A 27,767-nucleotide genomic window follows, 5' to 3' on the forward strand; every position below is an offset into this window, starting at 1 on the left:
CACGCCCACAATCATAATATAATGTGGTCTTGTTATATGGGGAATGCAGGGCTGTTCAGTTACAGGGTTGAGGGACGTTTTGCCACATAGCGCTTGTCGTGGGATGCTGGTGGGTTTTCACATCTGCACAGCCGGTGACAAATCATTCGCACCGGTGTCAGTGTCTCTCACCTCTGTTATCACATATGACAAGCTGAGTGACACTGCCCCGCTGCACTCCTCCCATAGTTCCTTTCTCAGCTTCAGCCGCCAACATAATCGCAACCCACAGATCCTCAACACTGCTTATTGCTTGCGTGGTTTAGCCAATCAGGTGACTCAGTGACATGTGACATAAGGCCCAGGCAAATGTGGTTAGATATAAGAAATATAAGAGGTACAGATGGGTATTTAAAGCGAATTAAACGAGCAAATTTAAAGGAATATTTTGGATAAAATACAAAATAAGTGTCTGTGGCTTGTTGCAATTTAACATAAAAATGATTTTCAGCTCATCCCAATCTACTGGGTAACACCAACTACTTCATTATATGATACAATAAACATGATGAAACAATAAATGTCATAATGCAATGCAGCACAATATCAAAATTCGATTATACCTGAATCTACCGCATTATTTTTCTTTCTCACACGCTTGCTTCGCTTTTGTCCTGTCATTTTGTCATTGTTAACTTAAACTACAACTAAAACTATTAAAATTGTTTTCATTCATTTAAATGAAATTTAAATAAAATAAAATCTAAATATTAGATGAAAAACTAATGCTGCTAAAGTTGATGTACTAGATTTGCTCAAACTGAAATAAAAAATAAAGCTAAATAGAAGTAAATAAACTAATAAAAATGACAAAAGTACATCTTAAATTAAAATGGAAAAGATCAAATCAAAATGAATAAATACTATAATAATATATAAATAATACTAAAATAACACTCTTGTCCAGTACCAAGTGTACACCTTTTAGATGATCTACTTCTTTATTTAAGTGTAGGAAATTATATAACTGAACAAACAAATAGAAATATCGATACAAGTATATGAAGTATCAATGCAATACTGTAAGAAATAATATCACAATATATTAATATAAAATCGTATCGGCACATCCCTAGTAAAAGTGATTGTTCACTTTGTCCTGTGTTGTCGTACAACCTAAATAACTAAAATATTATTTTGTCAACAACAACATATTCCTTCCAGACCTTAATAAGAGCCTTAAATAAAAACTCTTTCCAATACTCCCCACATTAAATTTGCACTTAATAATGTGTATTAGCACTGGTAATTTATCATCAGATATGTGGGAGGTAGGAATTGTACAGCACCACAACAGGATGTTTATCGTTATAACGACAATCTAACCTCTAATTCAAATGTAGTCTGTTGATGAAAGATGAATTCCTTGAATTGGTTCCATTAATCAATTTTTTATAAAACTTAAGATGTAAGTCAGCTAATAAAACGGCATCAAAAACCTCAATGGACACTCGGGTCTTTTGAAGTCTGACTAAAGGTGAATAGTTGACTGCAAGTCAAGTGGTCATCAGAGATGGTTCATGTAATTGGCCGTCCATTGATCAAGCAGCCAACTTGTAATTATGTCAGGAGAATTTGCATGAATTTCATTTTATTGATTTAAGCTAAACAATATCCTGAAAGGGACCAATATAGTAAGAAGCAAGAAATAAAATAAAATAAATAAAAATAAAATTAAGACACAGTAGTAAATATAAAATCTATATAAAAAAGAATTATAAAAAAAAAAAACACAGAAAAAAAGCAGACATGTCTAGAGAGCGTGACTAAATAATGACTTCTTATTATTGGATGAACTAATCTTTTAAGTCTCCTGAGCTATGAAAGAGCCATTTATGTGCAAAAAATAAATAAAAAATAAAAATCCTCTGGGAACGCAGATTCAATTGACTTTCAGTTTCCTCTTTAAACGATCACGCAAGAAAAGGAGACAAGCCACCTGACAGCTGTGAATGCATGAAACCGCACGGCTCTCGACCAAATTTCCTTGATTGGTCAACAGCCACACTGTGCTCGCAGAAACCAAGGCGCCATGCTAATTTTTGTGAATGTAAAAGCTTCTCTGTCTCCCTGATTCCGCCGTCCTCCCTCCCATCTCGCACCCTTCGTGTCTTTCAGTCCTGTGGGCTTTGGCCGTCCTGCTTTAAAGCTGTGCTGTGATGTGTATGGAGCCAGACTGCACTATGGGGAATGCCAACTGAGAGAGGAGGTGACAGTTTAGCAAACAGACAGGAGAGAGACAAAGCCATTTAAACACACCGCAGGGCAGATCGTCCTTTGGGCTTTTAGCTCATCTATGGAGTGAGAGTGTGTGTTCATATGCAATTTGCCTGAATGTCAGATAAAGCTTATCTAGTTTCAAAGCATTGCGTTGTTTGTACCTATAATTTGTTTTTGCATGAGCTTGCTGAGCTTTCTGCATTGACAGCTTGACACATTGTGTTAAAAGTCACAGTGTGCATCTGAATGGCATGCACAGACATCTTAACCTAACAATTACTGTAAAACGATTAGTAAACAGAGGCACAGTCGGTCGCTTCAAATTTGCACATTCGAATGGCACAGAGCCTCAGTGCGCACAGGACAAGATCCGCTCTCTCTAAACAAGCACGATACACAGTACAGAAAATGCCTCCAACAGGATTTCAATCTAAGCATTACGCTTAACCTCATTCATGTCTGAACAAGCAAGGAAACACCACAGATGGTGAATACAGAATCTATCATGACGTTAAACCTCACGGATCGGGATCAGACTAGATGACCTGAAAAAGCTTGATGTACTGTATATTTCTCTTACTTTGGATCTGCCCTCTTTTAATAGGTTCAACCTTCTTTTGCACGCATCACTTTGGAAATTTTTGGTCACATTTTAGAGTAGGGTCCAATTATCACTAACTATTTACTACGATTTTTGTCTCAATAAACTCCTAATAACTGCATATTAATAGTTTGTAAGGTAGTTGTTAAGTTTAGTTTTTGGAAAGGATTAAGGGATGTAGAATATGGTCATGCAGAATAAGGCATAATATGCGCTTTATAAGTATTAATAAACAGCCAATATCCTAGTAATATGCATACTAATTAGCAACTAGTTAATAGTGAGAATTGGACCCTAAACTAAAGTGTTACCAACATATATACATACACTTATTATATCAGGATTTGAACCCGGCCCCCATGCATACTATAAAATTACATCACTAGAGTATCATGACTCCCAGTCTTAGGAAGAAGTGCTAGAACTGTCACTGGTGCCACCTTAAGAAAAAAGGTGTTAAAAGTGTTACACAAAAGCAAAATTGTGCACTAGAGGGTTAAATATATTTGATCCATTTTTAGGCCTAAGAGCAGTGCAGATATTAGCAATCTCTCTGTCGGCAGAATTTTCTCCCTCCCATCATTTCTTTCGGCTTAGCCTGATGCTCAGTATGCAAATCCACTGCCGTGTGCGAGCGATCATGCGTCGGTCCAGTTGACAACGGCATGCAAATGTGCCGTCCCATAATCCCAATATGAAACAAAGAGCATGCAGCTCCCTCACCCGTCATCATGGGATACAAACGGGAATGAGTGGCAGTGAAGAGCAGGAGAGGTGACTGACCAGGATGTATTTGCCTTTAAGCCCCTAGCGGCAAGCACGTTTGTGGTTGCGAGCGCATCGCAGCACGTAGCCTTGCTTACGCGAGGGCGACAGAGCTTTCACATCTGCATAAACATTGTCAAACGGCTGTCACATCCAATAGCTCTGAGTTTGCCTGTTCTGTCCCCTGTTGTTGATTTTGTGATGACTGTGTGGAAAAGGCACATGAGGGACGGATGCAGTGATTGACAGCTGGCAGAGGCTTCTCTGTTTCACTCAGCATTTTCCATAGCTGTGCCATTCTACTGTCAGACTCACCCATGACCAGGTTTGGATGATTAAGCAATATACCACGAGCAAGAGTGCTGTTGTACTGAATATTAGCATGACTGTGATTCGGCTATAGGTAATGCTGATACTTAGAACATCACAATTGTGAGCAGTGTTATTATTGTAAATTAAATTGAAACAGTTGTTAACATGATTTGGAAAAACTGAACCTAAACTAAAATACATTTTAATGACTCCAAAATGTATTAAAATAAAATAAAAATGTTCACATATTAAAGTGTCCCTTAAAGGTTCCTAATTTTGTTTTCTGCAATAGGTTCAAGATAAAAAAAACACTTACATTTTCTCAAAATACACATTGCACATCTCCTCATTTCCCAAAGAGTCTGAAAACGGTTCGTTTGAAGATTCAGTCTCTCTAAACCCCTCCTTACCGAGAGCCTACTCTGCTTTGATTGGTCAGATGGCCCAGTTTGTTGTGATAGGTCGACCGCTTACAGTGCGTGTCGGAAACGAAAGCCCATAACCATACCTGAATTTCAGCTCTAAAGGCTTCATAAGCACTTTACACACAGTGATACTAACAGTAATTCGTATCAATATATATGTATCAATATATGTATCAATTCCAGTGCGAGTCCTCATCCTCAACCTTTTGAACAGCATGTAAAGTGGATTTGCAGCGCTGAAAACTGCATCTTCGCAAAATGTCGGCAACACAAACCAAACTCTTCCAGGCCTCATTTACAACTACAGTGTTTGAGGGCTGGTCAAAAGAAATGTTGTTCATAGGCAGCCAATGAAAACCATTGGCTGGCAGTATGCAAATTTGTTACATTGTTACATAGATATTCATAGATTGTTCATAGATTGTTACATAGATATGTAACAGGAAGTGAGACTGGAATTGCTGACGACCTGTTTCGGCAGTTCAGAATGATTCTTTCTTTTAGGAGACAATAACTTTATTTGTCATGCACTTTGATCTTTAAAACTTTGCAGACATTTTACATTCACAAACAGCTATATTACACATTGGATGAAAGGTAATATATACAAAAAAGCATAATACGGGTACTCTAATTTTACTTTAAGATATATGGTATATTATAAAACCACAACAGTATTACACATTTGCAAATTATAACATTTAGCACATTAACTAAAATACTAAAGCTATATTTTTTTCCATTTCTAGTTTGTTTTTGTTTTTAGTTTAAAAAAAATAAACTAATTTTGGTTCCATTTCGTACGCTTACATACTGTGGTCTGGAATGCCGCAAACACAGACAAGTGGACTGATCCATTTTTTTAAAATGTCCATGTGCTGTTGCACTTTTCATCAGCACTCTTGGAACTGGAATCTGATGTGTAATTAAAAATAGAATGCTGTATGTTTGTGCATTGGACTGTGAGCATAAAAATCATGCTGTGTGACAGGAGTAAAAAGTTGATGCTCCAAATGTTGCTTTTAAACCAGTTGTGCACGATTTATGAAGCGGCATACTTAATCAGATCGAAATTCAAGCCATGTTGAAAGCAGTCAGTGCATAAAAAAAAACAACCCAGAATGCCTTTTCTTGAGTTGCATTGGAAATTAAATCAAAAGGTCTGCCGCAAAAGTGCTGAGTTACATGCCTCTCCTCGTGTTCAATGCCTGTCAGCACTCGTGATGCTTCGTCACCAGAGCCTTCGAGTCACGCAAATCGACACTTTATTGATGTAATGCACAGGACTGCGACGCAGCCTGAATGATAGGTTGTCATCGAGCTCCCGCCATCATCTCCATAAAACCGCTCAACCTCGACACTTCATTAAAAAACACTTTTATTTTTTCATCTCTGCTAGTCTCCCTTTCAGTTCTCTTTTCAATGCGAATGGTGATTGGCGGGAGTTATTCACAAGGCCAGTTTCAATAGACGACTCATCTAATCATACACGCATGTCCTTTTTATCTGCACTATAATGCGTTTCCTGTATTATTACTTTCTTTTTAAGCAGCATAAAGTCCTGAGGTCAGAGAGGACGTTATGTCCAGACAGAATTTGTACGCTTACTTATTCCAGCGGTGACCGTATATGCAAGCTTTCTGATGGCGAGATATGGATTTAGATAGATCATTTTACTGCGCTTGCAGAACGGCATGTTTGTGGTTGTTCAGTTTAACCTTCTGGTCTGTAAGATTTGACCCCTGATTTATCAAAGTACACAGCCAGCATGCATAAATTCAGATGCTGCTTTCTTCTCTGAAACAAGCAGATCTTATTTGCTGATACCATCTTTATCTCTGAGCCGAACAGGAGGAGATTATAAGGCATACAGAGCATAAACTTAACTAAACTTATTTCCTGGCCTGAATATTGATTCAAAGCAATGCCGTTCACCCTATATATATTTCATTTGCCAGATGTGTTTAAAGTGATTTACAACGTATGCATTTCTGTGTAAATTGTCGATATATAAAAAACTAAAGTGTAATGTGCTGTATTAAACTGAATGCAACAATTTACACAAGAATTGGTTTACGGTTTTGCACAAAAATTCTGGTACATTTGAAAGGTACTTCAACCTTACCAAGGTACTTCAAGGAAGGTTAGTGCACTCTTATATATTACCAAGCAGCTAATATCTACTTTGTCAAAATTACATTTCAATAGCCTTTTTCAAAACAGAAATGAAGTCGGATGACAATGAAAGCATAAATTCTATAACATTTTCAGACTGGTGCATCTAAACAGTGATTGGCTCCTTTAACTGTAAGACAGGACTATGATGGCATATTCCGGGTAACAGTTTCTCCCATTTATATAAGTGGCATTGGAAACACTGAGCTAAAGCAGAAGGAAGCATTAGCGTATCATTAAATGTAGAACTTGCCCTCAGCTGAAATTGATAATCTGTCATCATGATGCACTGCTAATGGTTCTGTTGCATTTCTACTTCAGGAAATACACAAATGATTAAAAACAAATGCTTAACATAAAATATGATGCCTGCTACCTGAAAACTTGCTCACTGCAGAGCCAAATGATGTCCAGCTCCCCCTCTCTGGACATAATGGGTGGAGCTTGACCTAATTATATTTAGGGATAGGGAAATGTTGGGGTGTGGCTTGACCTTTAAGCTCCTCCCATTATGTAGAGAGACAGGGAATATTAAACCCAGTGGCTCTGCAGTGAGCAGCCTCTCAAAACAAAAAACCTATAGGAAATCTGTTTCTGAATTGTACATTTGCCTTCAGTGTAAACAAAGTGAACAGGACATCTTATTTGCTGTATCCTTTGGTTTGCTTACTGACCAAAATATGCAGGCACGATCACGGTCCTCAAGGACATGATGACTTCCCTGATGGCCAGTCGATAGCGTCACGTCAGCGCAGTGCTTGACTGAAGTGCCAGCTGTCCGTCACTCAACAATTCCCACAGTGGGTCACTAAGTGAGCTCTTATTGACATTGCTATGTCCAGCTGTAACCTCCCTCAGCCTATAGCCTCAGTCCATCCCCTATCACTGACACTATCGCTTTACACGGCCGGATTGGCAGATCCCACAGGACTGACAGCAACTCTGACCACCGGGGAGCAGAAAGACAAAGACAATGAGGATAACTGACAGTGAGCTGAATAACATAGGGAGTATAAATGTACACAGAGAACTAAACTAGACACAGGTGGGACTAATCAGTAACCAAGGTAACAAACAGGGAGGATTCAGTAACTAAGGAGACAGAAACTAACCTGAAAGGAAACACAAGCATATGAACGAAAACACAATGGCTGCATCCGAAATCGCATACTCTCTTGAGTAGGTACTTATTTTGTATAAGTATTACTTCATTACTTAAAAAGGTATGTTCTATATAGTATGAATGTAATCTGGACGTACTACATTCGCCATGCTGTCATTATCATGTGACCTACCAGCGCCAGTATCGTCGCTTCACCGCCATTCACAAATCCTCTCCCGTGGCCTCATGGGATAGTTTTTTTCTCTCCTGGCTTTGGGTAGAAAAGTAAAGTGTAGAGTTAAGTGTCCATCGTATGCACACTTCAGAATCTCACTGCAATGTAATTTGGACATACTTCTTTTGTAAATGTTTAATTTGCATACCCCTCACAGTGCACATACCGCAGACATATTATAGCATGCTATTCCCAACATAGCACAAGACTTGTAAGTTGTGCCAACTACATGCAGTGTTACATCCACTTTACCTTGTAAACAGTCGCACACATGGTCCTCTTGAGCATACAGCAAATAAGTATGATGTTCTTCCAGCTTCTCCCATCCCGTCTTCTGTAATCTAATTTTAGTTCACAATTGTTTTCTCCCCAGTGGCGGTCGACAAGGGGTATAATGAAATTAAGCTCTATTACCTTCAGGGGCCATTCCACACAGAGAGGGAAAAAAGAGAGACACAGTAACAAAAAAAATAAAAAAAATTAATCCCTTCCCAAATCGAGGAGAGAAAAATGACCGCATACTGCACTAAAACATGCAGACTCATTTCAATGAAGAACATAACGTGCTTTTATAGACTGAATCAGTTTGACATATTAGATCCAGAAAAATAGAACCACGTTTGAGGATAACAGAAGTTTATTTCCAATAAATATTGGAGGGGAACTACTGTCCAGAAAGATGAAACAGAAAAACAGAGCCACAAAGATTGTGGCTGATGGCAAAACTTGACAACAACTTTTTTGTTATTGTAAAACTGAACATAAGCAACATAGTGTCCTGGTGTAGTTCTGTGCACCTATTGCCAAAATTGTAGTTTTAGCTACTTCTAATAAGCTACTGAAGAAGAAAAGAAAATCAAGAAAACTGTGCTTTGGCATAGCGGTTAGCGCAGAGCATCAAGCCGTGGTGCTAATGTGACGATCGGAGGTTCGATTCTGCATTATGTCATGTCTCAATAAAATTCCTGTTCCTGTCAACTAAACATGTTGAAGAAATAGAATACAATTTCTCCAAAACACACTTTCAGATATGGCTTCAAGGAGGAATGCTATTAAAATGATGGTGCGACAGAAACGATTCAGGCTAATAACCAGAAAATCCGTATTTTCACTGTTACTTGATTCTCTAAATTAATAAACCACTATCCACTCTGACTCACGTCTCACTATTCGCATTCTTTTAAAAAATGGCAACTGTCAAACTAGTGCAAATAAAGCTGATGCGCATTATTCCTCAAGCAGTATCCCCGCTATCTTTTCATTTGTTCCTTAGCAGTCAAATTTGCATGTGCTCTCTGCAACACATCTCATTCCAGACAAAAGCATTCCTCTAACAATGATGCAACTCTCCAAAGCACCTTCTCTTAAAGGTCAGAGATGAAAAGAGGCTTGTGTTTCCCGCTCTGATTCGATTGCCTGTAAACAATGTCGTCGTATGACTTGAGACACGTTTGACATCATCTGAATGGGATCCCGACAATGCTCTAAGGGTCTGGATTGGCTAAGACGGCAAAGGGATTCAGCCAAGAAAGTTTGTGTTCATTTTCATCACATTGATGGTTGGCATGCAAATCAGTTTCTCATGAGCAGGTGCGACCATTAGTTTCCTGTCAGAAGCGAGCACATGGCCATTTTTTACTCAACCTTATGTTCATAAAGTGGACTTTAATTTACCATCATTCAGTTAGCATATGTTTGTAAGCCCCCAAGTGTGTACATACTGGACTACAAGACTTCGAGAGCTGCGTAAACCCAACTCGATTATGTCAGAATTTTTTCCCCAATTTGATTACGGTGTCATCCACCATGAACAGTCCAACATCAATCACATTTCCCATTAGCTTTCGATGGTACGCCCATTATGTGGTTAGATCATGCGGTTAGTCTATATTTACTTCTGTTATAGAGAGATTATAAATTTGAAGTCAAGAAAGCCATGTGATCACAGGATGTTAACAGACAGCACAGGGGTCTGATCTGGATGTCGGAACGGATGTGGAATTATGCATGAGGTCTGTGGATAATTCAGGGAATTGTGTACAAATTTGAACAAGAATCTCTGCTGCTAACAGAACTCAAATCTGGAAAAAAGGTGAAACTTAATTTTCAAGGTGATCCCAAGTGGAATATTTGGGTTGAAAATGAGTTTGGATAATAAATGAAGGCTTAAAGTCGACATTAAATAATATATGACCACATTTACTTGCTTTATACACCCTTTTGTGCACAATCCAATGCACAGTATTACAAAGGGAAAAAAAAGGTAGTTTTAATAATCATTCATTCAAATTGTATAACTCTGAAACAACTTGATTCCTGGATTAATTGTGAGATGAAACTTTCCACAATCCTAATTTGCCAATGGATCCAACCTTTTATTGTTTAATATTCGTTATTCAAATTTGTTTATCTCAAAAGTACATCACATTATGTAAATAAATGTTGCAAAAGCCATTTCCCGTCGACTACTGATATTCATTTGATTTGGTATGACTTAAGGGGGGAAGAAATTGCATAATTTACTCATCCTCATGTCTTTCCAAACCAAAATGACTTTCTTTCTGTGGAACACAAAAGATGATATTTTGGAAAATATCTGTTTTTGTGTGGTCTATACAATGAAATCAATGGGTTCCAATGACAGGATCCCAACTTTAAATATCGTCCATTGTGTTCCACAGCAGAAAAAAGTCATACAGGTTTGGAAGGTGAGTAAACGGTCCCTTCATGTATATCCTAATAGTATTCACCACTAAAACAGTGGGTAAAAGTTTCAAACCCTGACTATACATTTCATTTTGAGGAAGCATAATCTCATCAGGTCCAGCCCTAAGGGAGCAGTTCATCATTTTAAGGTATTCATGGTATAATTCCAGAGTGGAAAAACTGCATTTGAAAGATCTGACATTTCAGGTTGTGAATTCAGAGAAATCAAGCTTCAGTACAGTCCGTTCTCACTATGCATTTCCCTCACTTTGATTAAAAAGTATCTAATTGGCAAAGATCCAGTGTAAGACATAATTCTACACCCTTCCCCTTCAGAGATTTTGAAAGCCCACATTTGCTTGCAGTACAGCATTTACAGGCTGCTCTTTCATTCAGCCCTCGACAGTGAGGGGAACAAAGATCTGACAGAACCTGACACATCTGGAAGCCCAGCAGGTTAAGAAACACAGAGATACAAAAACGACAAGAATATCAAACAAAAGGAGAGGGCCAACTACAGAGACTTCTCCTGGCCTGTCTCCAGTAGAGCTGCCTGTCTAGCATTCTGTGCTCTTCTACTCACGTAGACCCTCCGTTCTAGTTAACATACATTTTGAACGTTGCTGACAGTCTGGTTTAGCATCAGTCTGCAGATTGCATAAGAACCTTTAAGAAACTAAGAAATCCAATATTTTGCTCTCTGGGGCATAAAATGTTTCTCTCAACATGAGAAATCAAAGCTGTAATTCAGATAGCAAACAGCATTTATAATGTGAACCCAACCAAGAAAGGCTCCTGAATTGATGTAAACCAGTTTCTCTCTTGCATTTCTCCAAAGAGATGAAGTCATTGATGACCGCAAAGCTATTCTGCCTGATATGGTTATAACTTGTGTATAATCTATAGAAATGTACATGACCACAGTATACCTGAGCAATTATTGTTTCATAACGCATGCTGTTGCCTACACGATAACTGATGCTACTCCATTTCTACAATTTAAGAGCCTATATTATGATGTAACACATATTGTGTGGGCTGTTCCCAAGGCGGAATTTGTAGCCTGACTCAATGTTTAAAATACAGTCTTGTGAGCTTTTTTTAAACCACAATGTGTTTGATAGTACATGACTTGGCTGCTATATCTTCTCTTTAAACTCATTTTCAGTAAGAAAGGGATTCATTTATAACTTAACCTTGCTTATTTCAACCCAACTGTTTCATTGTTGTGAAGGCTCTGCTCTATTTTATTGTGGCAGTAACTTACAGTAAACCATATCTAAGTCATAAATGAGCTTTCCCAAAGGACTGCAAAGTAAAACAGTTTCAAGACACCTTATAAGTGAGTGAAATACAACCGAACATGAAAGTTGAGATGGCACAAGTCTGTAAAACACTTCATGAAGCATTTTACGAGACACGAACGGCACTACTATGGTCATTTCAGTAAAAAAAGAAGTCATAATCATGAGATATAAAGTCACACTAAAATATAAACCGCAATTGTGAGATAAGTTGCAAATACAAGATTAGTCACATTGTGAGATAGTCGCAATTATGAAAAACAAAGTTGCAACTGCGAGAAATAGTTAAAATCAGAAATAGAAAAAATAAAATCACGTTGTGAGATGTTAAGAGAAAACCTTGCAGTTGTAAGAAATAGTCACATTGTGTGAAATAAAGTTGAAAATGTGACAAATAGTTACGAGAAACGAAGATGCAATTGTATAAGAAAGTCATTGTAAGAAATAAAGCTGAAAATATGACAAATAGTCACAGTTACAAGGGACAAAGTTGCAATTGTAAGAAAGTCACATTGTGCGAAATGAAGCTGAAATTGCAATTGAAATAGTCAGATTGGGAGAGATAATGTGAAAAGATGCAAAAACAGTCGCAGTTATGAGAAATAAAGTTGCAATTGTAAGAAATAAAATCACACTGTGAGTAATAAAGTTGAAAATATGACAAATGGAGTCACATTGTGAGATATAAAGTTGCAGCAAACAAAAGAGATCCAGTTGCAACCCCAGAAGAAACACTCATGAAATCTGGCACTTTCAGTTTAAGTAATAACGTCTCACAACAGAGAAGTGGGAATAATGAATGGCTGTTTAATAAATATCTGACATTTTAGATTTGATATTATAATTTGGATGAAAAGTTTTTTTTATGTTTTTTAAAGAGAGTTTTTAAAGCTCTCTTACAGCATGCTCATCTAGAGTTGCATCTGCCCTGAGGTGAACTCTGTGACCCTTTCACAGTTGGCTGGCATAAACCACCGTGTCTGGCGTTTTGGGCCCGCCACCTCTCCTGTTCTGTGAGAATTCAACTGTGAGATTAAAAAAGAGCAAACCAACACAAATGCTGTGACCTACCCTCTAGCTAACACAGAGTCAACCCTGTCACACTCAGCGTATGGCCGCACACACACACTCACAGTGGGGCGAGTGCAGTGATTTATGATTTATAGAATTTGTGAACTATATTTGCAGTCATTTTAATTTATTTTATTTTATTTAAAGTTCTGCTACAACAAACTACCTGTCAAAAGAGGATGAGTTGAAGCCTATTACGGCCAAAATACACAGAAACTCCTTTAATAGTGTTTAAAAGCATCTCATGATTCATGCTGGTTGAAAAAAGAAGTTGTGGAAAGATAAGAATATAACATAATAATATAATAATACAGGGCTTACAGAATCCCTAAAGCACTCATTAAAATGCGTCATTTTGCCATCCGTGTTCAAGCCGTGCCCTTATCAGCTCTGAGTCATGTGTTTGACTTGCCTTTCTCGCCGCCCACAGATCTGCGGAGGATGACTGCAGGATTTATGGGAATGGCGGTGGCCATCATCCTCTTCGGCTGGATCATTGGGATGCTGGGATGCTGTTGGGACCGTGGCCTCATGCAGTATGTGGCAGGACTGCTCTTCCTCATGGGCGGTAAGTCAACTTCAGAAACAAACAGACAATATAGGTTGTTTAAAGTATGTTCACGGCTGAGTCAGAATACAATGTTGAGACAATGTAAAAAGTTTTAAAAAAATATTTAGAAATGGCAGCCAGTTTAAGTTATACATACAGCATATTCTATATTTCTATTGTGGGGATCTCTGACAAGAAAATGATAAATTATTAAATGATGCAATGCATAAAGAAATCCCAAATTTGGTCGAGATTCAACATAATCGCTCAGATTGTTTTGGAGCTATATATAATAGCTAAATGTATAATAAATATAATATGATATAAATTAATCAAATGTGAATAAAATGCTTTTCACCTTGAACACACTCTTTGTATCTCCTGCTTCTAGGAAAAGTGAATTTTTACAGCTAAAACAATGAAGACATTTTTTTTTTATAAGAAATTAGTGAGATACATTTGGTATTATTATCACTATTATTATTACTGTGATTATTAAAAATAATGTATTAATTGACTTGCATTGAATTTTGATAAAAAATGTATGCAATGGATTTTTACACTGCTAGTTTCCCAATCCTGTTCCTGCAGGCACACATTTTGGATGTTTCACTTATCTGACCCATTTATTTTAGATCTTGGAGTCTCTACTAATGAGCTGATGAGTTCAATCAGGTGCGTTTGATTTGGAAGAGTAAAAAAAAAAAAAAAGTGTACTGTTGATGTGCCTCCAGGAACATGGTTGGGAAACACTGCACTAATGGGAAAACCTCTCTCAAATGTTTTTTCCATCCAAGTTATTGTGACTGGAAACTGAGTTACATAAAATCTAATAAACAAAATAACAACATAAAGAGTCAAATACATTTTACTAAGAAGCAAATTGTTTTAAATATGTTGTGTGTAATGTATATTTATACACATTACACACAACATATTTAAAACAATTTGCTTTATATATACACACACACACACACACACACACACACGCACTGACTATGACCACAGGTGTCACAGGTGAAGCGGATATCATTGATCATCTCCAAGGCCACATATTAAGGTCTAGGTAGATTAGATGGTAAGCAAACAATCAGTTATCTTACTCAAAGTGTTGCATGCAGGAGAAATGGGCGGGAATAAAGATCTGAGCAAATTTGACAAAGGCCAAATTGTTATCAACTCAACTCAACTCAATGTTTATTTATATAGCACTTTTAAAATACCGAGGGTTTACCAAAGTGCTGTACAAGCAATAATTAAAATAAAACAATAACCTGGGTTATGGCAAGGCGACTGGGTCAGAGTATCTCTGAAAGGGCTTGTGGTTGCTCCTGGTCACCAGTGGTGAGAATTTACCATCAGTGGTCCAAAGAGGGACAAACCACAAACCAACGACAGGGTGTTAGGAGCCAAAGCTCATCGATGCATGAGGGCAATGAAGACTACCCTGTTTTCACGTGGACGGCCGTGTACGTGTGCTCCGTTTAGCTGGGGAAGTGAAGGCTCCAGGATGCACTGTGGGACGATGATAAGCCGGTGAGGGGAGTGTGATGCTCTGGGCAACGTTCTGCTGGGAAACCCTGGGTCCGGCCATTCATGTTGACATAAATTTGACATGTGCCACCTACCTAAAAATTGTTATAGACCAGGTACACCCCTTCATGACAATGGTGTTCCCTGGTGGAAGTGGCCACTTTCAGCAGAATAATGCACCCTGCCACACTGCACATATTGCAGGAGGAGTTCAAGGTGTTGCCCTGGCCTCCAAAGTCCCCAAATCAAAATCCAATTGAGCATCTGTGGGATGTGCTGGACAAACAAGTTCGATCCACGGTGGCTCTACCTCGCAACCTTCAGGACTTGAAGGACCTTAATGTCTTGGTGACAGATAGCACAAGACACCTTTAGATATATATCCTCTAGCATCCACTGTCAGCCAAATAGCTCAATAATGACATTATTTTCTATTTAGAGCTGCTTTACAGCTAAATTTGAATTCTCTTATTTGATGAAGTTTGCATCAATGACTTATTTTCCTGTTCATAACTGTACAGCTGCTTTGAAACAATCTGTAATGTGAAGTATAATGTGCTATATAGGCTAAATAAAGGTGACTTAACATGAGATACTGCATAGTGCAGTAGTCAATAATTCCTACGCAAGTCACCCCAAGACTGCATTAATTAATGAATGACAGCCAGGAAGCCAGCATTAAAGCGATTATGTAATATCAATTATCTCCTGATCTCTTATCTCACTTTACGGCAAGCAATATTGAGTCTGGTCTTTTGAACGCACCCACAAGCTCATCACCTCACTACACAGATGCTCACACCAGTCAACACAGCCTGTGGCCTGGTTACTGTACGTCCTGATATTCTGTTATTCACAGGAAGCGACTGACTTGTTTTCGTAAGAGTGGCGCTCTCATAAGAGTGGCGGAGCACCACAGAGAGCAAAGCGGAGACGCAATTAAGATGTGCACTGGATTAATGTAATGCCCTATGTCTGAATAATGAGATGGCAATTAAAAACCCAATTAAGATGCTAAATTATAAAGGCAGAAGGAGCACTGAGGGTCAGATTATGGCAGGATGAATCACCTCTGAATGTTTGCTCAGTCACATGGTGCAGGAAAATGAGTTTGTTAGAGCTCTTTAACGACAACGTCATCTATACTTGTGTATGCTTGTACTTGCTCGACATGTGGATAGAGCTTGTAATGCATGTAACAAGCAAGGCTTGTGAAAAAAAGAGTTATGCTAAGTTTGCGATTGGATGATTAAATGTCACTGCAATGTTATGTAATAACATATTACATAACACTAGTTTTGTTCCAAAACCTACTGAGTAAATATTAAGTATTACTGGCAATCAATGCAACATTTGAAGTTGCATTTCCAAAGAAATGAAGATTACAAATAGTAGGCAGCATAAAGATTATGACGTGACTGAAGCTAAAATGTTCAAATAAAATTATAAATAATAATCCAGAATCACAATTGGACTTGCCTAATTCAATCACAAATACAGTATAAGCTGCTTCTTTTTTTAAAAAGAAGTCTCTTATGCTCACCAAGGCTATATTTATTTGATCAAAAATACAGTAAAAACAGTAATATTTTGAAATTACAGTTTCAAATAATTGTTCTATTTGAATCCATTTTAAAACGTAATTTATTCCTGACACAAAGCTGAATTTTCAGCATCATTACTCCAGTCTTCAGTGTCACATGATCCTTCAGAAATCATTCTAATATGCTCATTTGGTGCTCAAGAAACATTTCTTATTTTATTATCAATGTTGAAAACAGTTGTGCTGCTTAATATTTTTTGTTGCATGTCATGATACAGGATTATTTGATTAGTAGAAAGATGAAAAAACAATGTTTTTAAATAACGCTTTAATGAAATAATGCTTTATAATTTATGCTTTTGTTCCATTATAAATGTCTTTACTGTTGCTTTTGATCAATTTAATGCATCCTTGCTGAATAAAAAGTAGTAATTTCTTTAAAAAAAACTATTTGAATAATTTGTGATGTTTTTGTTCTCCAGTCTTCTAAATTTCATTCATATTTATTTGTGCATGTATGCGTACTCTAAAATATAGCTACTCTAAAATTATGACAAAAATTATATAAGCAGCAAAGCATATCTATAAACATGATATAGAATTATGCAGTTGAACAATGTTTGATTATAAGTCTGTTGTTTTGGAATGATATGATATGAGAAGGTACTCTCTGTGGTTTTTAGAGGACTTCAGTCCTGCGTTTAAGAGGTCACCCAGAGGTCTTAAAAGAAGGTCTGTTTTAGGCCTCTGTCTTGGGGATCAAACAACCTTTTGTCTCAAGATCTGCCATCTCCGAACCAATCTGTCTCGTTAAACTCGACATCTTAAGTGTTTGTTCTCTAGTTGGGACCATCACTTACAAGGTTGCACGGTCTTAAAATACTTAGCTGGAGAGTTTCTAGACTGAATGATGCCAAAAGAACAGGATCTTCTGATGTATGGTCCTGAGTGTTTTGACTCTGTGGAACTCTTCTTCTTGGTCAGTTTGAACGAGTAATAGCGGTCGGATTAGCTCTCAGTTCCGACAAGCGAGTCAACTAGAACGCATTCATAACGTTCCATAAAAATGTACCAATATCTGTGCATTTTATTTTATGAAAACCTCTACAGAAAGATTTGCAAATGTCGATAGAACTAGACCGTATCTCTCAAAATCAGCATTGGAAATGTATTAAACTCAAGCTGGGATGTTGCCTTAGAAAGTACACAGCAAGGCAACTCATTAGGTTTTTGGTACAAAGCTGCTGAAATAATCTGATGATTGTCTTTCTCTTTTTTTTTTCAGGCACATTTTGCATAATTTCCTTATGTACCTGTGTAGCAGGCATCAACTTCGAGCTGTCCCGTTACCCTCGTTACATATACGGCCTGCCAGACGACATCAGTCACGGTTACGGTTGGTCAATGTTCTGCGCCTGGGGTGGTTTGGGCCTGTCCCTCATCGCTGGCTTCTTCTGCACACTGGCGCCCTCCATACAGCCGATCCCTCGCTCCACGTGCCCCAAATCTCGCCAAGAAAACGGCACCGTGTGTTAAGAGACGGCCTCTGAAAATCCCCTAGCCCGACGTGTGCAGCTGGACAATTGGGGGACAAAAACGCATCAAAAAGACCATAACTGAAGATTAAAATCATAAATTCATTTAGAATCATTTCTAATCTCACCAAACAGGCCACAAATGCCATTTTTTAACCATGTGTGTGAATTTACAACTGAGTGTCCTGATCGTTTAAAAGAAATAAAAAATACCACGAATAATTGTAAAGATAATATATCGGTGGGCCTTTCCGTCATCAAGATCCTGCACAGAAAAAGTTTGTTCTGTCGATGTTGTGACTTTAGTGAGCACAAGAAAACGGTGTCGAATGAAGTAAAAAAAATTAAAAAGAGACAATATTGCTCATTCCGACACGGACGGATGGATATTGACATGCAGACTGATGCCTAAAAACTGCCAAACCTGGAGACTATGGTATTTGTATCTGGACGGCATATGTGCAAGTATGGAGGTCCAGTGCCAATGTTTCAAGCCCAGGGAACATGAGGCCCTTTCACATGAGAGGACAATGAATTTGATGCGATTTGGATCTGTTGTGGTTAATCGGCTGATTTGTCTCGGGCCCTGGAGACTATCACAACGCCTCTTGGGATGCGGCTGAAGGATCTGCTCGTGTATAAACGAGCATCTCTGGACGTTTTCGGGAATTGGAGATGCCTGCTCGTGACGTTATATTGCTCCCGCTGTACAGCAAATTGTAAAGAGAAAAATAATACCTATAATACTCCAGAAAAGAAAAAAAATCTGAATGGGAGGGACATTGGAGCATTTTCCATGTTTCATTTCTTATTCATATCCAAATGGTATCAGCGGACATTTCTAATATGCTTTCAATTTGAATATGTGCTTCTTTCTCAGTTTTAATTTTTTTTAGTAATTACAGTCATCATCAGTGTGAATGAGTGTGTAGGAAGCGTGTGCAAATGATGTATTATTGATATGTGTGGGTGAGAGCGTTTTGTAGTCTCCATACAATCACACAATCCCAACCCAACAACAGAAAAAAATTATAATAACGCATAAAATCAAAAACCTGCCTTGGGGGAAATCAGGTAGGCTCTTTTGTTGAACCAAGAATTACTGGAAAGGAAAGATTCTGAACACTTAGTCCCTGTAGACACGACTGACGTAGTACACACAGACAGAAACACAACTCAACATCACACTGTTACTGCCTTAAGCTTGTCTGCGAGGAGGAATATATGCCATTTGATGAGAACGCATGCTGACTTCTCTTCTGAAAGCATCTACGCGCTGACAAAAGAAATCCTCATTTGAATCCAACTTCTTCCTCTGTTTCACCGTGCGTCTCTTTACTCAAAGGGGACTCCCAAAACAGGATGGGGTATGTAAGTGCCTCCTGATTACATGAGACAGCAGCGGTGCACAAAAGAGATACATCTGAAGAATCGTGACCTCCAAATGGAGGATGAGCGGCAAGCACAAGCTTAATACAATCTCTAAGCCAATGTGCGATTGGTTCCCTCAAGTTTTTTGCATTATTTCTCTTCTCATGCATTCGTTCTTGCCATCAGAAACATTTTAATACCCATATCATATGCAACGAACACATGAACAACCACTCGAGCAGCGTGTTATGATGGGACATACGCGTCGAGGGTCATTGGCGAATCGGCACACTCATTCAAAACATGCCAAAAACCTACGCTAGGACATTTAGCTTTGCCGCAAGACCATGTTTACAGATTTCTAGAAGGGAGATTTGCCAAAACCATCTGCCAGGTCTTGTTCATAGACTTTCTCAGCTCCTTACGTTAGCATGATGGTCATCGGCTCAACCAGCAGTTAACCTGGTGTCCGTTTAAATCTTGGTTTTGTCAATCTTTAGGTGTTCACCATCATATTTAGAAAGCCTGTTTCAACCATGGACTCAAAAAAGAAAAAGATAATGGTTACTTTTTTTGACTCCCAGAATTGTAAGTGGACTTTTTTCTCAGAATTGTGAGTTTATCATAAAATTATGATTTTTTTCAGAGAATTATGAGATATTAACTCACAATTGTGAGTTATAAGTCCAAATGGCAAGATATAAACTCTTATTGTGAGAAAAAAAGTATATTAGCAGTTAGCTTTATTTTTGATTCTGTTGCGGAAACAAGCTTCCATATAATATAGATGACTTCCAAGCCAATTCATTTCAATTCAATTGTATTTGATGGGGTCTTAAAATATGAAAACATCCATTCTTAGTACCGCAGAAACATGACAGACTTAACCAACCATGGAAAGATTCTGGTAAAATCATTAAATAAAGAAAAAAGAAAAATTATTAAAACAAAAAAAGTTGAAAACTGGAAATTAAAATTGGTAAAGACTCTTCTGGCATAACAGACCAATGTAAATTGATGACTTTCATTTCACTCACATGTGTATTCATGGTTCTAAAGCTGGTGTTCCCAATCCTGCAGAGTTTAGCTCTAAACTGCTCCAAAAACCTGCCAAGTTGCTAGTAATCCTGAACACCTTGATTAACAGCTTCAGGTGTGTTTAATTAGGATTGGAGCTAAACGAGAATGTTGCTCCCCTCTAAGGGTACGTTTACACAACAACGATATGCTTTTTCCTTTGAGTTTTCCGCCTTTAGACGACATCATTGTCAAAATGGTCCCCATTCACACGGATCCACGAAAACGACTAAAAACCCTGTATTCTGCTGCCAGGCCATTAGATGGCGATGAAACACTATAGACTGAACACGTAATACGCATTTGCGTGACGTCATCGTCTTCAGAGATTCACGTTTTTATTGTTTACACGAAGACCGTTTTCTGGCACCCTAAAAACGCAAACGAACGGCCAAAACGCATACAAAGTTTTACATTTTTAGATGAAAACGGTGTCGTGTAAAACCGCCCCTAAATCATAAGTATCACCTGCTTCTAAATAGCAATAGCAAGAAACAAAGCATCATGGTTTGCATTGATGCTCGTACTTCAGTTCCTTTAACAACCATCAACTGGTTGCAAAAGAAACGGCAAGTCGTCATCCATTTTGAAAGTGTTTTCATCACATCGTTCGTGATTCAGGTTGCCGAGTGAGTTTTCAAGAGCTGTGGCAAACTAAAGGCTGCTCAGAATTAAACATCCCAACAACTTCCAAACTGCGCTTGTCAAACCATTTCATGGGATCTTTCAACACAATTTTCATTTCTCCTCCACGAAATATGAGTTCAGCAGTCTTCACTGAGAGCGTTCACAGGTTTCTGACATATGTATGGGGCGCTCTGGGTGATTTGTGTGGCAGTATTCAAGTAAAAAGACATTGTTGCATGCTGACAATGCAATTGGCCATGAAATTACATAACTCCAGAAGACTTCTCCACACTTTCCAGAAGCAGAGCCTAAAGACAAATCGACGAAACAAACTCCACAGTGCTTGATTACAATATGCATGCAACAGAAAACATGCATAAATACACAATAACAATCTGTTTTCAGAGGCATCTCGCAATAAGCCCATCTGGCCTTATATAAGATAGTGTTCCTTGACACACTTAGGAGGAAAATATTTATTTCAGTCCACGGATTACGCTCCTAGGCGAAGACATAAATGGGGTCAGCCGCTGGTTGTACTCAACGTTTCTCTCAAATAAACCAAAACGCCATCCTTGCACGGTCCTACTTGAGAAATAATATTTAAAAACATTTTTCCTTCTTCAACATAAGCAGAGAGGGGTGTTCAATCACGGAGTATAAAGACACCAAAGAGCACCGAAGGGCAGATGCTCGCATCAGATGCCAAGAATAAAGACTTTGAATTACTGCTTAATTGGCAGAAAGCAGGTAGTGAACTGCATTGCATAAGCTTCGTATGGATCATTGTGATGCTTATAGTGAAATATTTCAGTCAGTCTTATAAAATCTCGGGCAATGAATAAAAACTAACAGTCGCTTTTTAAGGACTTTCCTCAATGAAAGATCATAAAGCGTTGGGCATGTAGGTGATGAATGGGCTCAGGATCAAAGATTCCCTTATTCATGAACACACTCCACATTATATTCACACAAATGTGTTTACATCACAGCCAACAGTTGTCAGCCTTTCTTTCTTTTTTTTTCTTCTTTTTTTGAGTGGGTGGGATGGGAAATAGGAGTGGGAATATTTTTGTCTTCAAAATGTAAAAATATAAATGAAAAAAAGTAGCAGAATCGGTGAGACTGCAACTTTTTTAATGGGACACTGAAGACTAAAGGTTCTTTTTCATCAGTAATGTGTCTGTTGAGTACCTGGAAAAAAAATACAACTGTAAAAAAAAAAAGTTTAAGAAAAAAGAAAAAGAAAAAAAGAGAAAATAAATCCTGGAAAATGTTAAAATGTGGAATGTAATATCATTACAAAATAAAATCTCATTGTTGTGTTCATTTGTATTGTATATTTACCTGTGTATTGTACTGACCTTTATATTTAAAGCAATTAAAAAGTTATATTGCAACAATATTTTTTTTTTTTTAAAGGGTAACACTTTACAATAATGTTCAATTAGTTAACATTAGTAATCATGAACTAGCAAAACATTTTTTTTACAGCATTTAAAAATGGTTATTGTTAAATACACAATTTTTCACATTTAATTTATTTTTGTTCATAATACATTATATTAATTTCTACAATTTGAAATGCTAAACGTGTATATGAACATTAACCTAGATTAATAATTGCTATCAAAGAATTGTTTATTTTTAGTTAACGCATTAATGTTAACAAATGCTCGATTTTGTAACGTGTTACCAAAAAAAAAAAAAAAAAGGAAGGCTAGCGAGACAAAGATCAATGAAGTTCACTTGCTGACATTTAAGGCAAGTAAAATCACCTTGGCAACAAATATGATGAGGTTATTATCTGATCAACTGTGCAAACCGCTGAAATGGATCCAGAGAAAGTCGAGAGAGAAAAGTACAAGGATGAAAAATAGGGGGCAAACTCATCAAACGTGATAGAGAGCCGAGGAGGAGGCAGACACTGACTAGCCTTCATACTAGCATTGTTGGCTAAGAACGTACAAAACAAAAACAACTTACAGGCTAATTTAAAGAGATGAAAAGCCTGTGTTTGAGGATTGATGAATACTTCATGAATTCATTTAGAGCGAGAGCGCTGCTATGAATAAGCACCTCTGATTAGGACGGGCCCGTGTGTTCTCCATCAGGCCTCTTGAGACAATGAGTATCGACGTGGAGCGACAGAAACACGAGCATTTGAACTAGAGAGCATTTAGATCCCGGCTCAGAGACGCCCAGAACAATGCTTCTCAGCTGCTGGAGAGAGACACCCAAAATGGGTCACAGGTCTAATCTGAAGGGGGGGGGGAAACGATGCAAAATGCAAATTATACAAATGCAACAAACCACATTAAAAAGGAACTGGCGTGTGAAATGTGAAAACACTTCCGACATGTTTTATTGTTGACGTCAAAGTCCAGTGAAACTCTATTATAGTCAGGTCCATGTCGACATGGACAGGTTGTGAACAATCCACACGATCATAATTACATTAATTAGAGGTTCACTTGCAACAAAGATGACGGGAATTAGTGGATGCCAAAAAATTGAAACCATCAACATTTAATAATACATTTAGAACCCAAGCACTGAGTTTCATAATAAAAATTACAGTGTTGTCATTTGTACACTAAAGCACTACCTTTTCTGATGTCAGAAGGGACCCAGTGTTAAGTATGGGTTCTGAAAAATAGGTTTTATTAAGGTCAATTTGAGACCAACTAAATAAAATTTAACGGATTGAAGGGGAAGACAATACGTCACTCTGTTCTCTAAATGTAAATGTCTAGGGAGAAACACAATTACACAGATGTTTTAGCAACACTTCTTGCAACAGATACTTTTTAATTTATTTTACAAAAAAAAGTATTATGAATCGCTCCACTCCCAAACGCTAGAATATGGAAATAACTTATTTTCTGTGAAAATTATCAAAATGAAGTGAGTTTATGGTTAAAACATGAACAAATATCTGCCAATGGGCTCAGAAAAATCAATGTAATTCACAGGGAAGTTTTCATAACTCATTGACAGATGTTTGTTCAGTTTTTCCAGACTTCATTTTTACATTTGCATCTCAAGTGAATGCATCTTGATTTTAAGAGATATTTGTAATGGAAAGCAGAACAAAAATACTGGGAAAGATGAATTTTTGGAAACATTTAATGCCATAACTTAATAAATGTAAGACTTTCTGCTCGGATTTAAGAGCTTTCTAAGACCCGCAGAAACCCGGTAAAAAAATATGATTAGGTTATGATTCAGATCAGCGTTATTTCAGTATTTATATACAAATATATTTGTTAATATTTTAAATTAGCTTGTATTTCTTATATTTTCAGTTTTCATTCGGGCCAAGCATCGAAGGTGTGTAGACACTTCTTGTAATCGCTGGCATTCTTCTTCTGCTCTTTAAATCTATGGCAGCCCATAGAACCGCTTGTGGGAAAGTTATGAAGTTTGGCACACAGATATAGGACAGTCTGAACTCTCACCATAGCAAATTTTAGAGTATCTAACTCAATCCCTCTTAACTGTTCTAAGTTGTACTCACGTTTAAGCTAAACAAAATCTTTTTTCCTGATCCCTGGCTCAAGCCAATTCGATTACACCCTATGACGTCATTGTCCATCATAACATTTTTCCAGCCATTTAGATTTTTCCGAAAAACCTGCTTTTTTCAAACTCCTAGGCCCGGTTTCACAGACAGGGCTTAGACTAAGCCAGGATTAGACCATAGATCAATTAGGACATTTAAGTAATTTTTATAAACATGCTTAGAAAAAAACATTACCGATGTGCATCTTAAAACTAAAAAGGCACTGATATATTTTTAAGATCAGTCAGTGCAAGTTTATTTCAGTGGAAACAGCTCAGACTTACATTTTAGTCTAGGACTAGTCTTAAGCCCTGTCTGTGAAACCAGGGGCTAGACTCTTGCCCTGGTTTTCATGGAACATTGAACCAGATCATCTTCAGAACATGCTGACAAAAAGCTATGGAATTCAAGTCGATTCGTCAAATAATCTAATAACGCGTGGATGTATTCGACAAAAAGCACTCCAAAATGGACGTGAGGGTATATCTCCACAACGCTTCAGCTTATTCTAACTAAACTTGGTGTGCGTTATGACAACCTTGACCTGAGGGCACTTGCACAGCTTTGGCACAGTGCCACCTAGTGGTTAGGAGATATGAAAAATAGATTTTTATTATTATCCTTTAATTAACCAGGGGCCTGTACCATGAAGGTAGCTGAACAAACTCGGGGTTACAGGATTAGTTTTGAGTTGACAAAACCAAACCGATGCAATCAGGCTTTATTGGTACCATGACGCAGCTCATCAACTTTCTTTGTCAACTCAGGCTTTGATCCTCAAGCTATGATTACTCCACGCGCGCGTGCACATAAAAGAGTGACGTCGACACTGAACAACCAATCGCGGGTAGAGCGAGAGCGATATATTTTTCCGCGGAGGAGCAAGAGATAATCATTCATAATTACGATTAATTTAAATATGTATTTCAAGCTCGAAACAATACGGTCTCTGCTGCCAAAGCAAGAGAAGACTGTTGGAGAAAGATTGCTGATTGTTAATGTGTAAGTTAAACAAATACGTTCTATATTTATGTAAAATTATGTATTACATAAATACACATACAATAAGTATAGCCTATATTATGTGTAATATAGCCTATAGCCTATTTTTATAATATATAAAAAAATGTGCATGTATGTTGGCTACTAAGAAAGATTATATTATTCATTGTTCATATTATTCAATATTCATTGATTTTTTATGCAACCCCAACTCCAAATGTTCTTGTCAGCAGATAAAGACAAAATATAAAAATATAATTTAAAGTGGTGAGTATTTACCACAACCTTTTTACTTTTGTGAACATTTTATCACAAACACTTGTTTGCAGCAAACAGAAATAAAGAGTTAAATTCAGAAAACCAGAATACACTGTGGCGGAGGAGTTGGCTCTGAGTAGGCAATAAGGGATGGCCGATTATGGATGTGATTACAGGTGCTGTACAATCTGACCCTGGTGCTGGCTCCTCTAAGCAAGTCACACTGGGTACGTGTGCAATACATTACTACTTTTTTTAAGTTTTAAATATGGCTGACTGTATGTTCTGCAGTAGAGGGAAATACAGTGTCCCTGTTGAAGCCAGCACACATACACACAGTCTCCCACACAGAGGTCAGTATGCAGCAGACAGAACACCAAACATAACCTGCTTTACAACAGTTATGCTTTACATTAGCCAGTTTTATTTATTAGGGTGGAGGAAATGAAGACACTCTGTCTGTGTGTTCTCAGACAGTTGCTGATGTGAATGCACAGGGCTTTTTATTATGGCAAACATTTGAATGTGTGGCATAAAAAAGGGACTGGCCCTTACACATCTCTTTTATTGGTGGATTTTTCACAACCTGCCCCAGAAACTGAGGCCTCTACCTCAATGGCCTTCAGAAGAAATGTGAACAAGGTAAGGATTTAAAACCCTTGACATAAATTACAGTCAGTCCTGTGTTTGTAGGAAGACAAGGAACTTTTTTGTGATTTGATGAGCCTCCAGAAAACTTGTAATGATCATGTTTGTGGTGGAATTATGTTTCAGGTGGAAACAGACTCAGTCAGGGCCCTGTACAAAAGGAGTCTTGAACTAGACTGCTCACTAAAGGAGACTTGAACTAGACTGTTCACTAAAGGAGCTGGACGGAGCTGGACTGAGCTGAGGAGGCTCAAAAAAAATAAAAAAAAATAAAAACATTTTGGAAATCAAACAGCTGGATAAAACTGATCTCAGTATGTGAACTTATTTAACCAAGTAACACTTTAGTATAAATATTTATTAATGCAACTTTCTCTTGCTCTCTTTCTCCCTCCCATCCCACAAAACCAATAAAACAGTTTGAGACCTATCTGCAGTTTCAATGTGCTTTAATTAAGTGGAATACTGTATGGTGATTGCATCTACATCTGCACCAGCTGGGTGGGCTGCTCTGGTGACTCTGAAGTGCCGAACAGTTGAAATGTGCCTTTTGGATGTCAAAGGTCATCTCTATCTTCACTCTGGTTTTACTGAGGGCCACATTGAAGCTGTGCTGTGGCCCTGTCTGAGGGTCATGATAGGGGGTTATTGTGTAGGTTTATCTCAGTTCAAATTAACAGTGTTTTGTACTGTACCAAATTTAACTGGCTTTCCTCAAAGCGCCGATACAACACAGACTCACAGAAATTTGTGAGTCAAGCACTGGAGCCAGGCCATTTACCATCCAAACTTGTGATCATACGTTCACGACCACAAGTCGTCTGCAGATGAAATGTTTAGTAGATCATTGTTATATCTGTTAATGTTACTATTAATTTAAAGATTCATCTCACATATTCACATCATCTCTACCTGAACATTAAGGCTGTGATAGGACTTACTATTAACATAATCTGCCTCATATTCCCCTAGACTAGAGCAGTGGAGATTGGAGCAATAGACTGCATATTGCAATGACTCTAGGGAATCCTATCATAAGATTAACAGAATAATAAAAAAAGTTTACAAATAATTCTTAACATGTATTGTATAGTACATTTGTG

At 37.8% G+C, this 27,767-nt stretch overlaps 1 protein-coding gene and 1 long non-coding RNA gene across 4 annotated transcripts in view; both read left to right on the forward strand.

Annotated features, from left to right (window-relative positions):
* Positions 1-22,520, forward strand: part of tmem178bb (transmembrane protein 178Bb) — a 98,214-nt gene extending 75,694 nt beyond the window's left edge. For all 3 annotated transcript variants that reach the window (XM_082168548.1, XM_082168549.1, XM_082168550.1), the window contains exons 4-5: positions 13,386-13,523; positions 17,867-22,520. In XM_082168548.1, coding sequence (XP_082024674.1) covers positions 13,386-13,523; positions 17,867-18,117 — 389 coding nt within the window. In that variant the 3' untranslated portion in view covers positions 18,118-22,520. The remainder of the gene's footprint in view (positions 1-13,385; positions 13,524-17,866) is intronic.
* A 2,863-nt stretch (positions 22,521-25,383) lies between these two features.
* On the forward strand, positions 25,384-27,094 carry LOC309498060. The gene is made up of 2 exons (XR_014205835.1): positions 25,384-26,658; positions 26,791-27,094. It is a non-coding gene; the product is annotated as an uncharacterized lncRNA (long non-coding RNA).
* Positions 27,095-27,767: the final 673 nt, after the last annotated feature.

The sequence above is a fragment of the Leuciscus leuciscus genome, assembly GCF_965113295.1.
Source record: "Leuciscus leuciscus genome assembly, chromosome: 4".
NCBI lineage: Eukaryota > Metazoa > Chordata > Actinopteri > Cypriniformes > Leuciscidae > Leuciscus > Leuciscus leuciscus.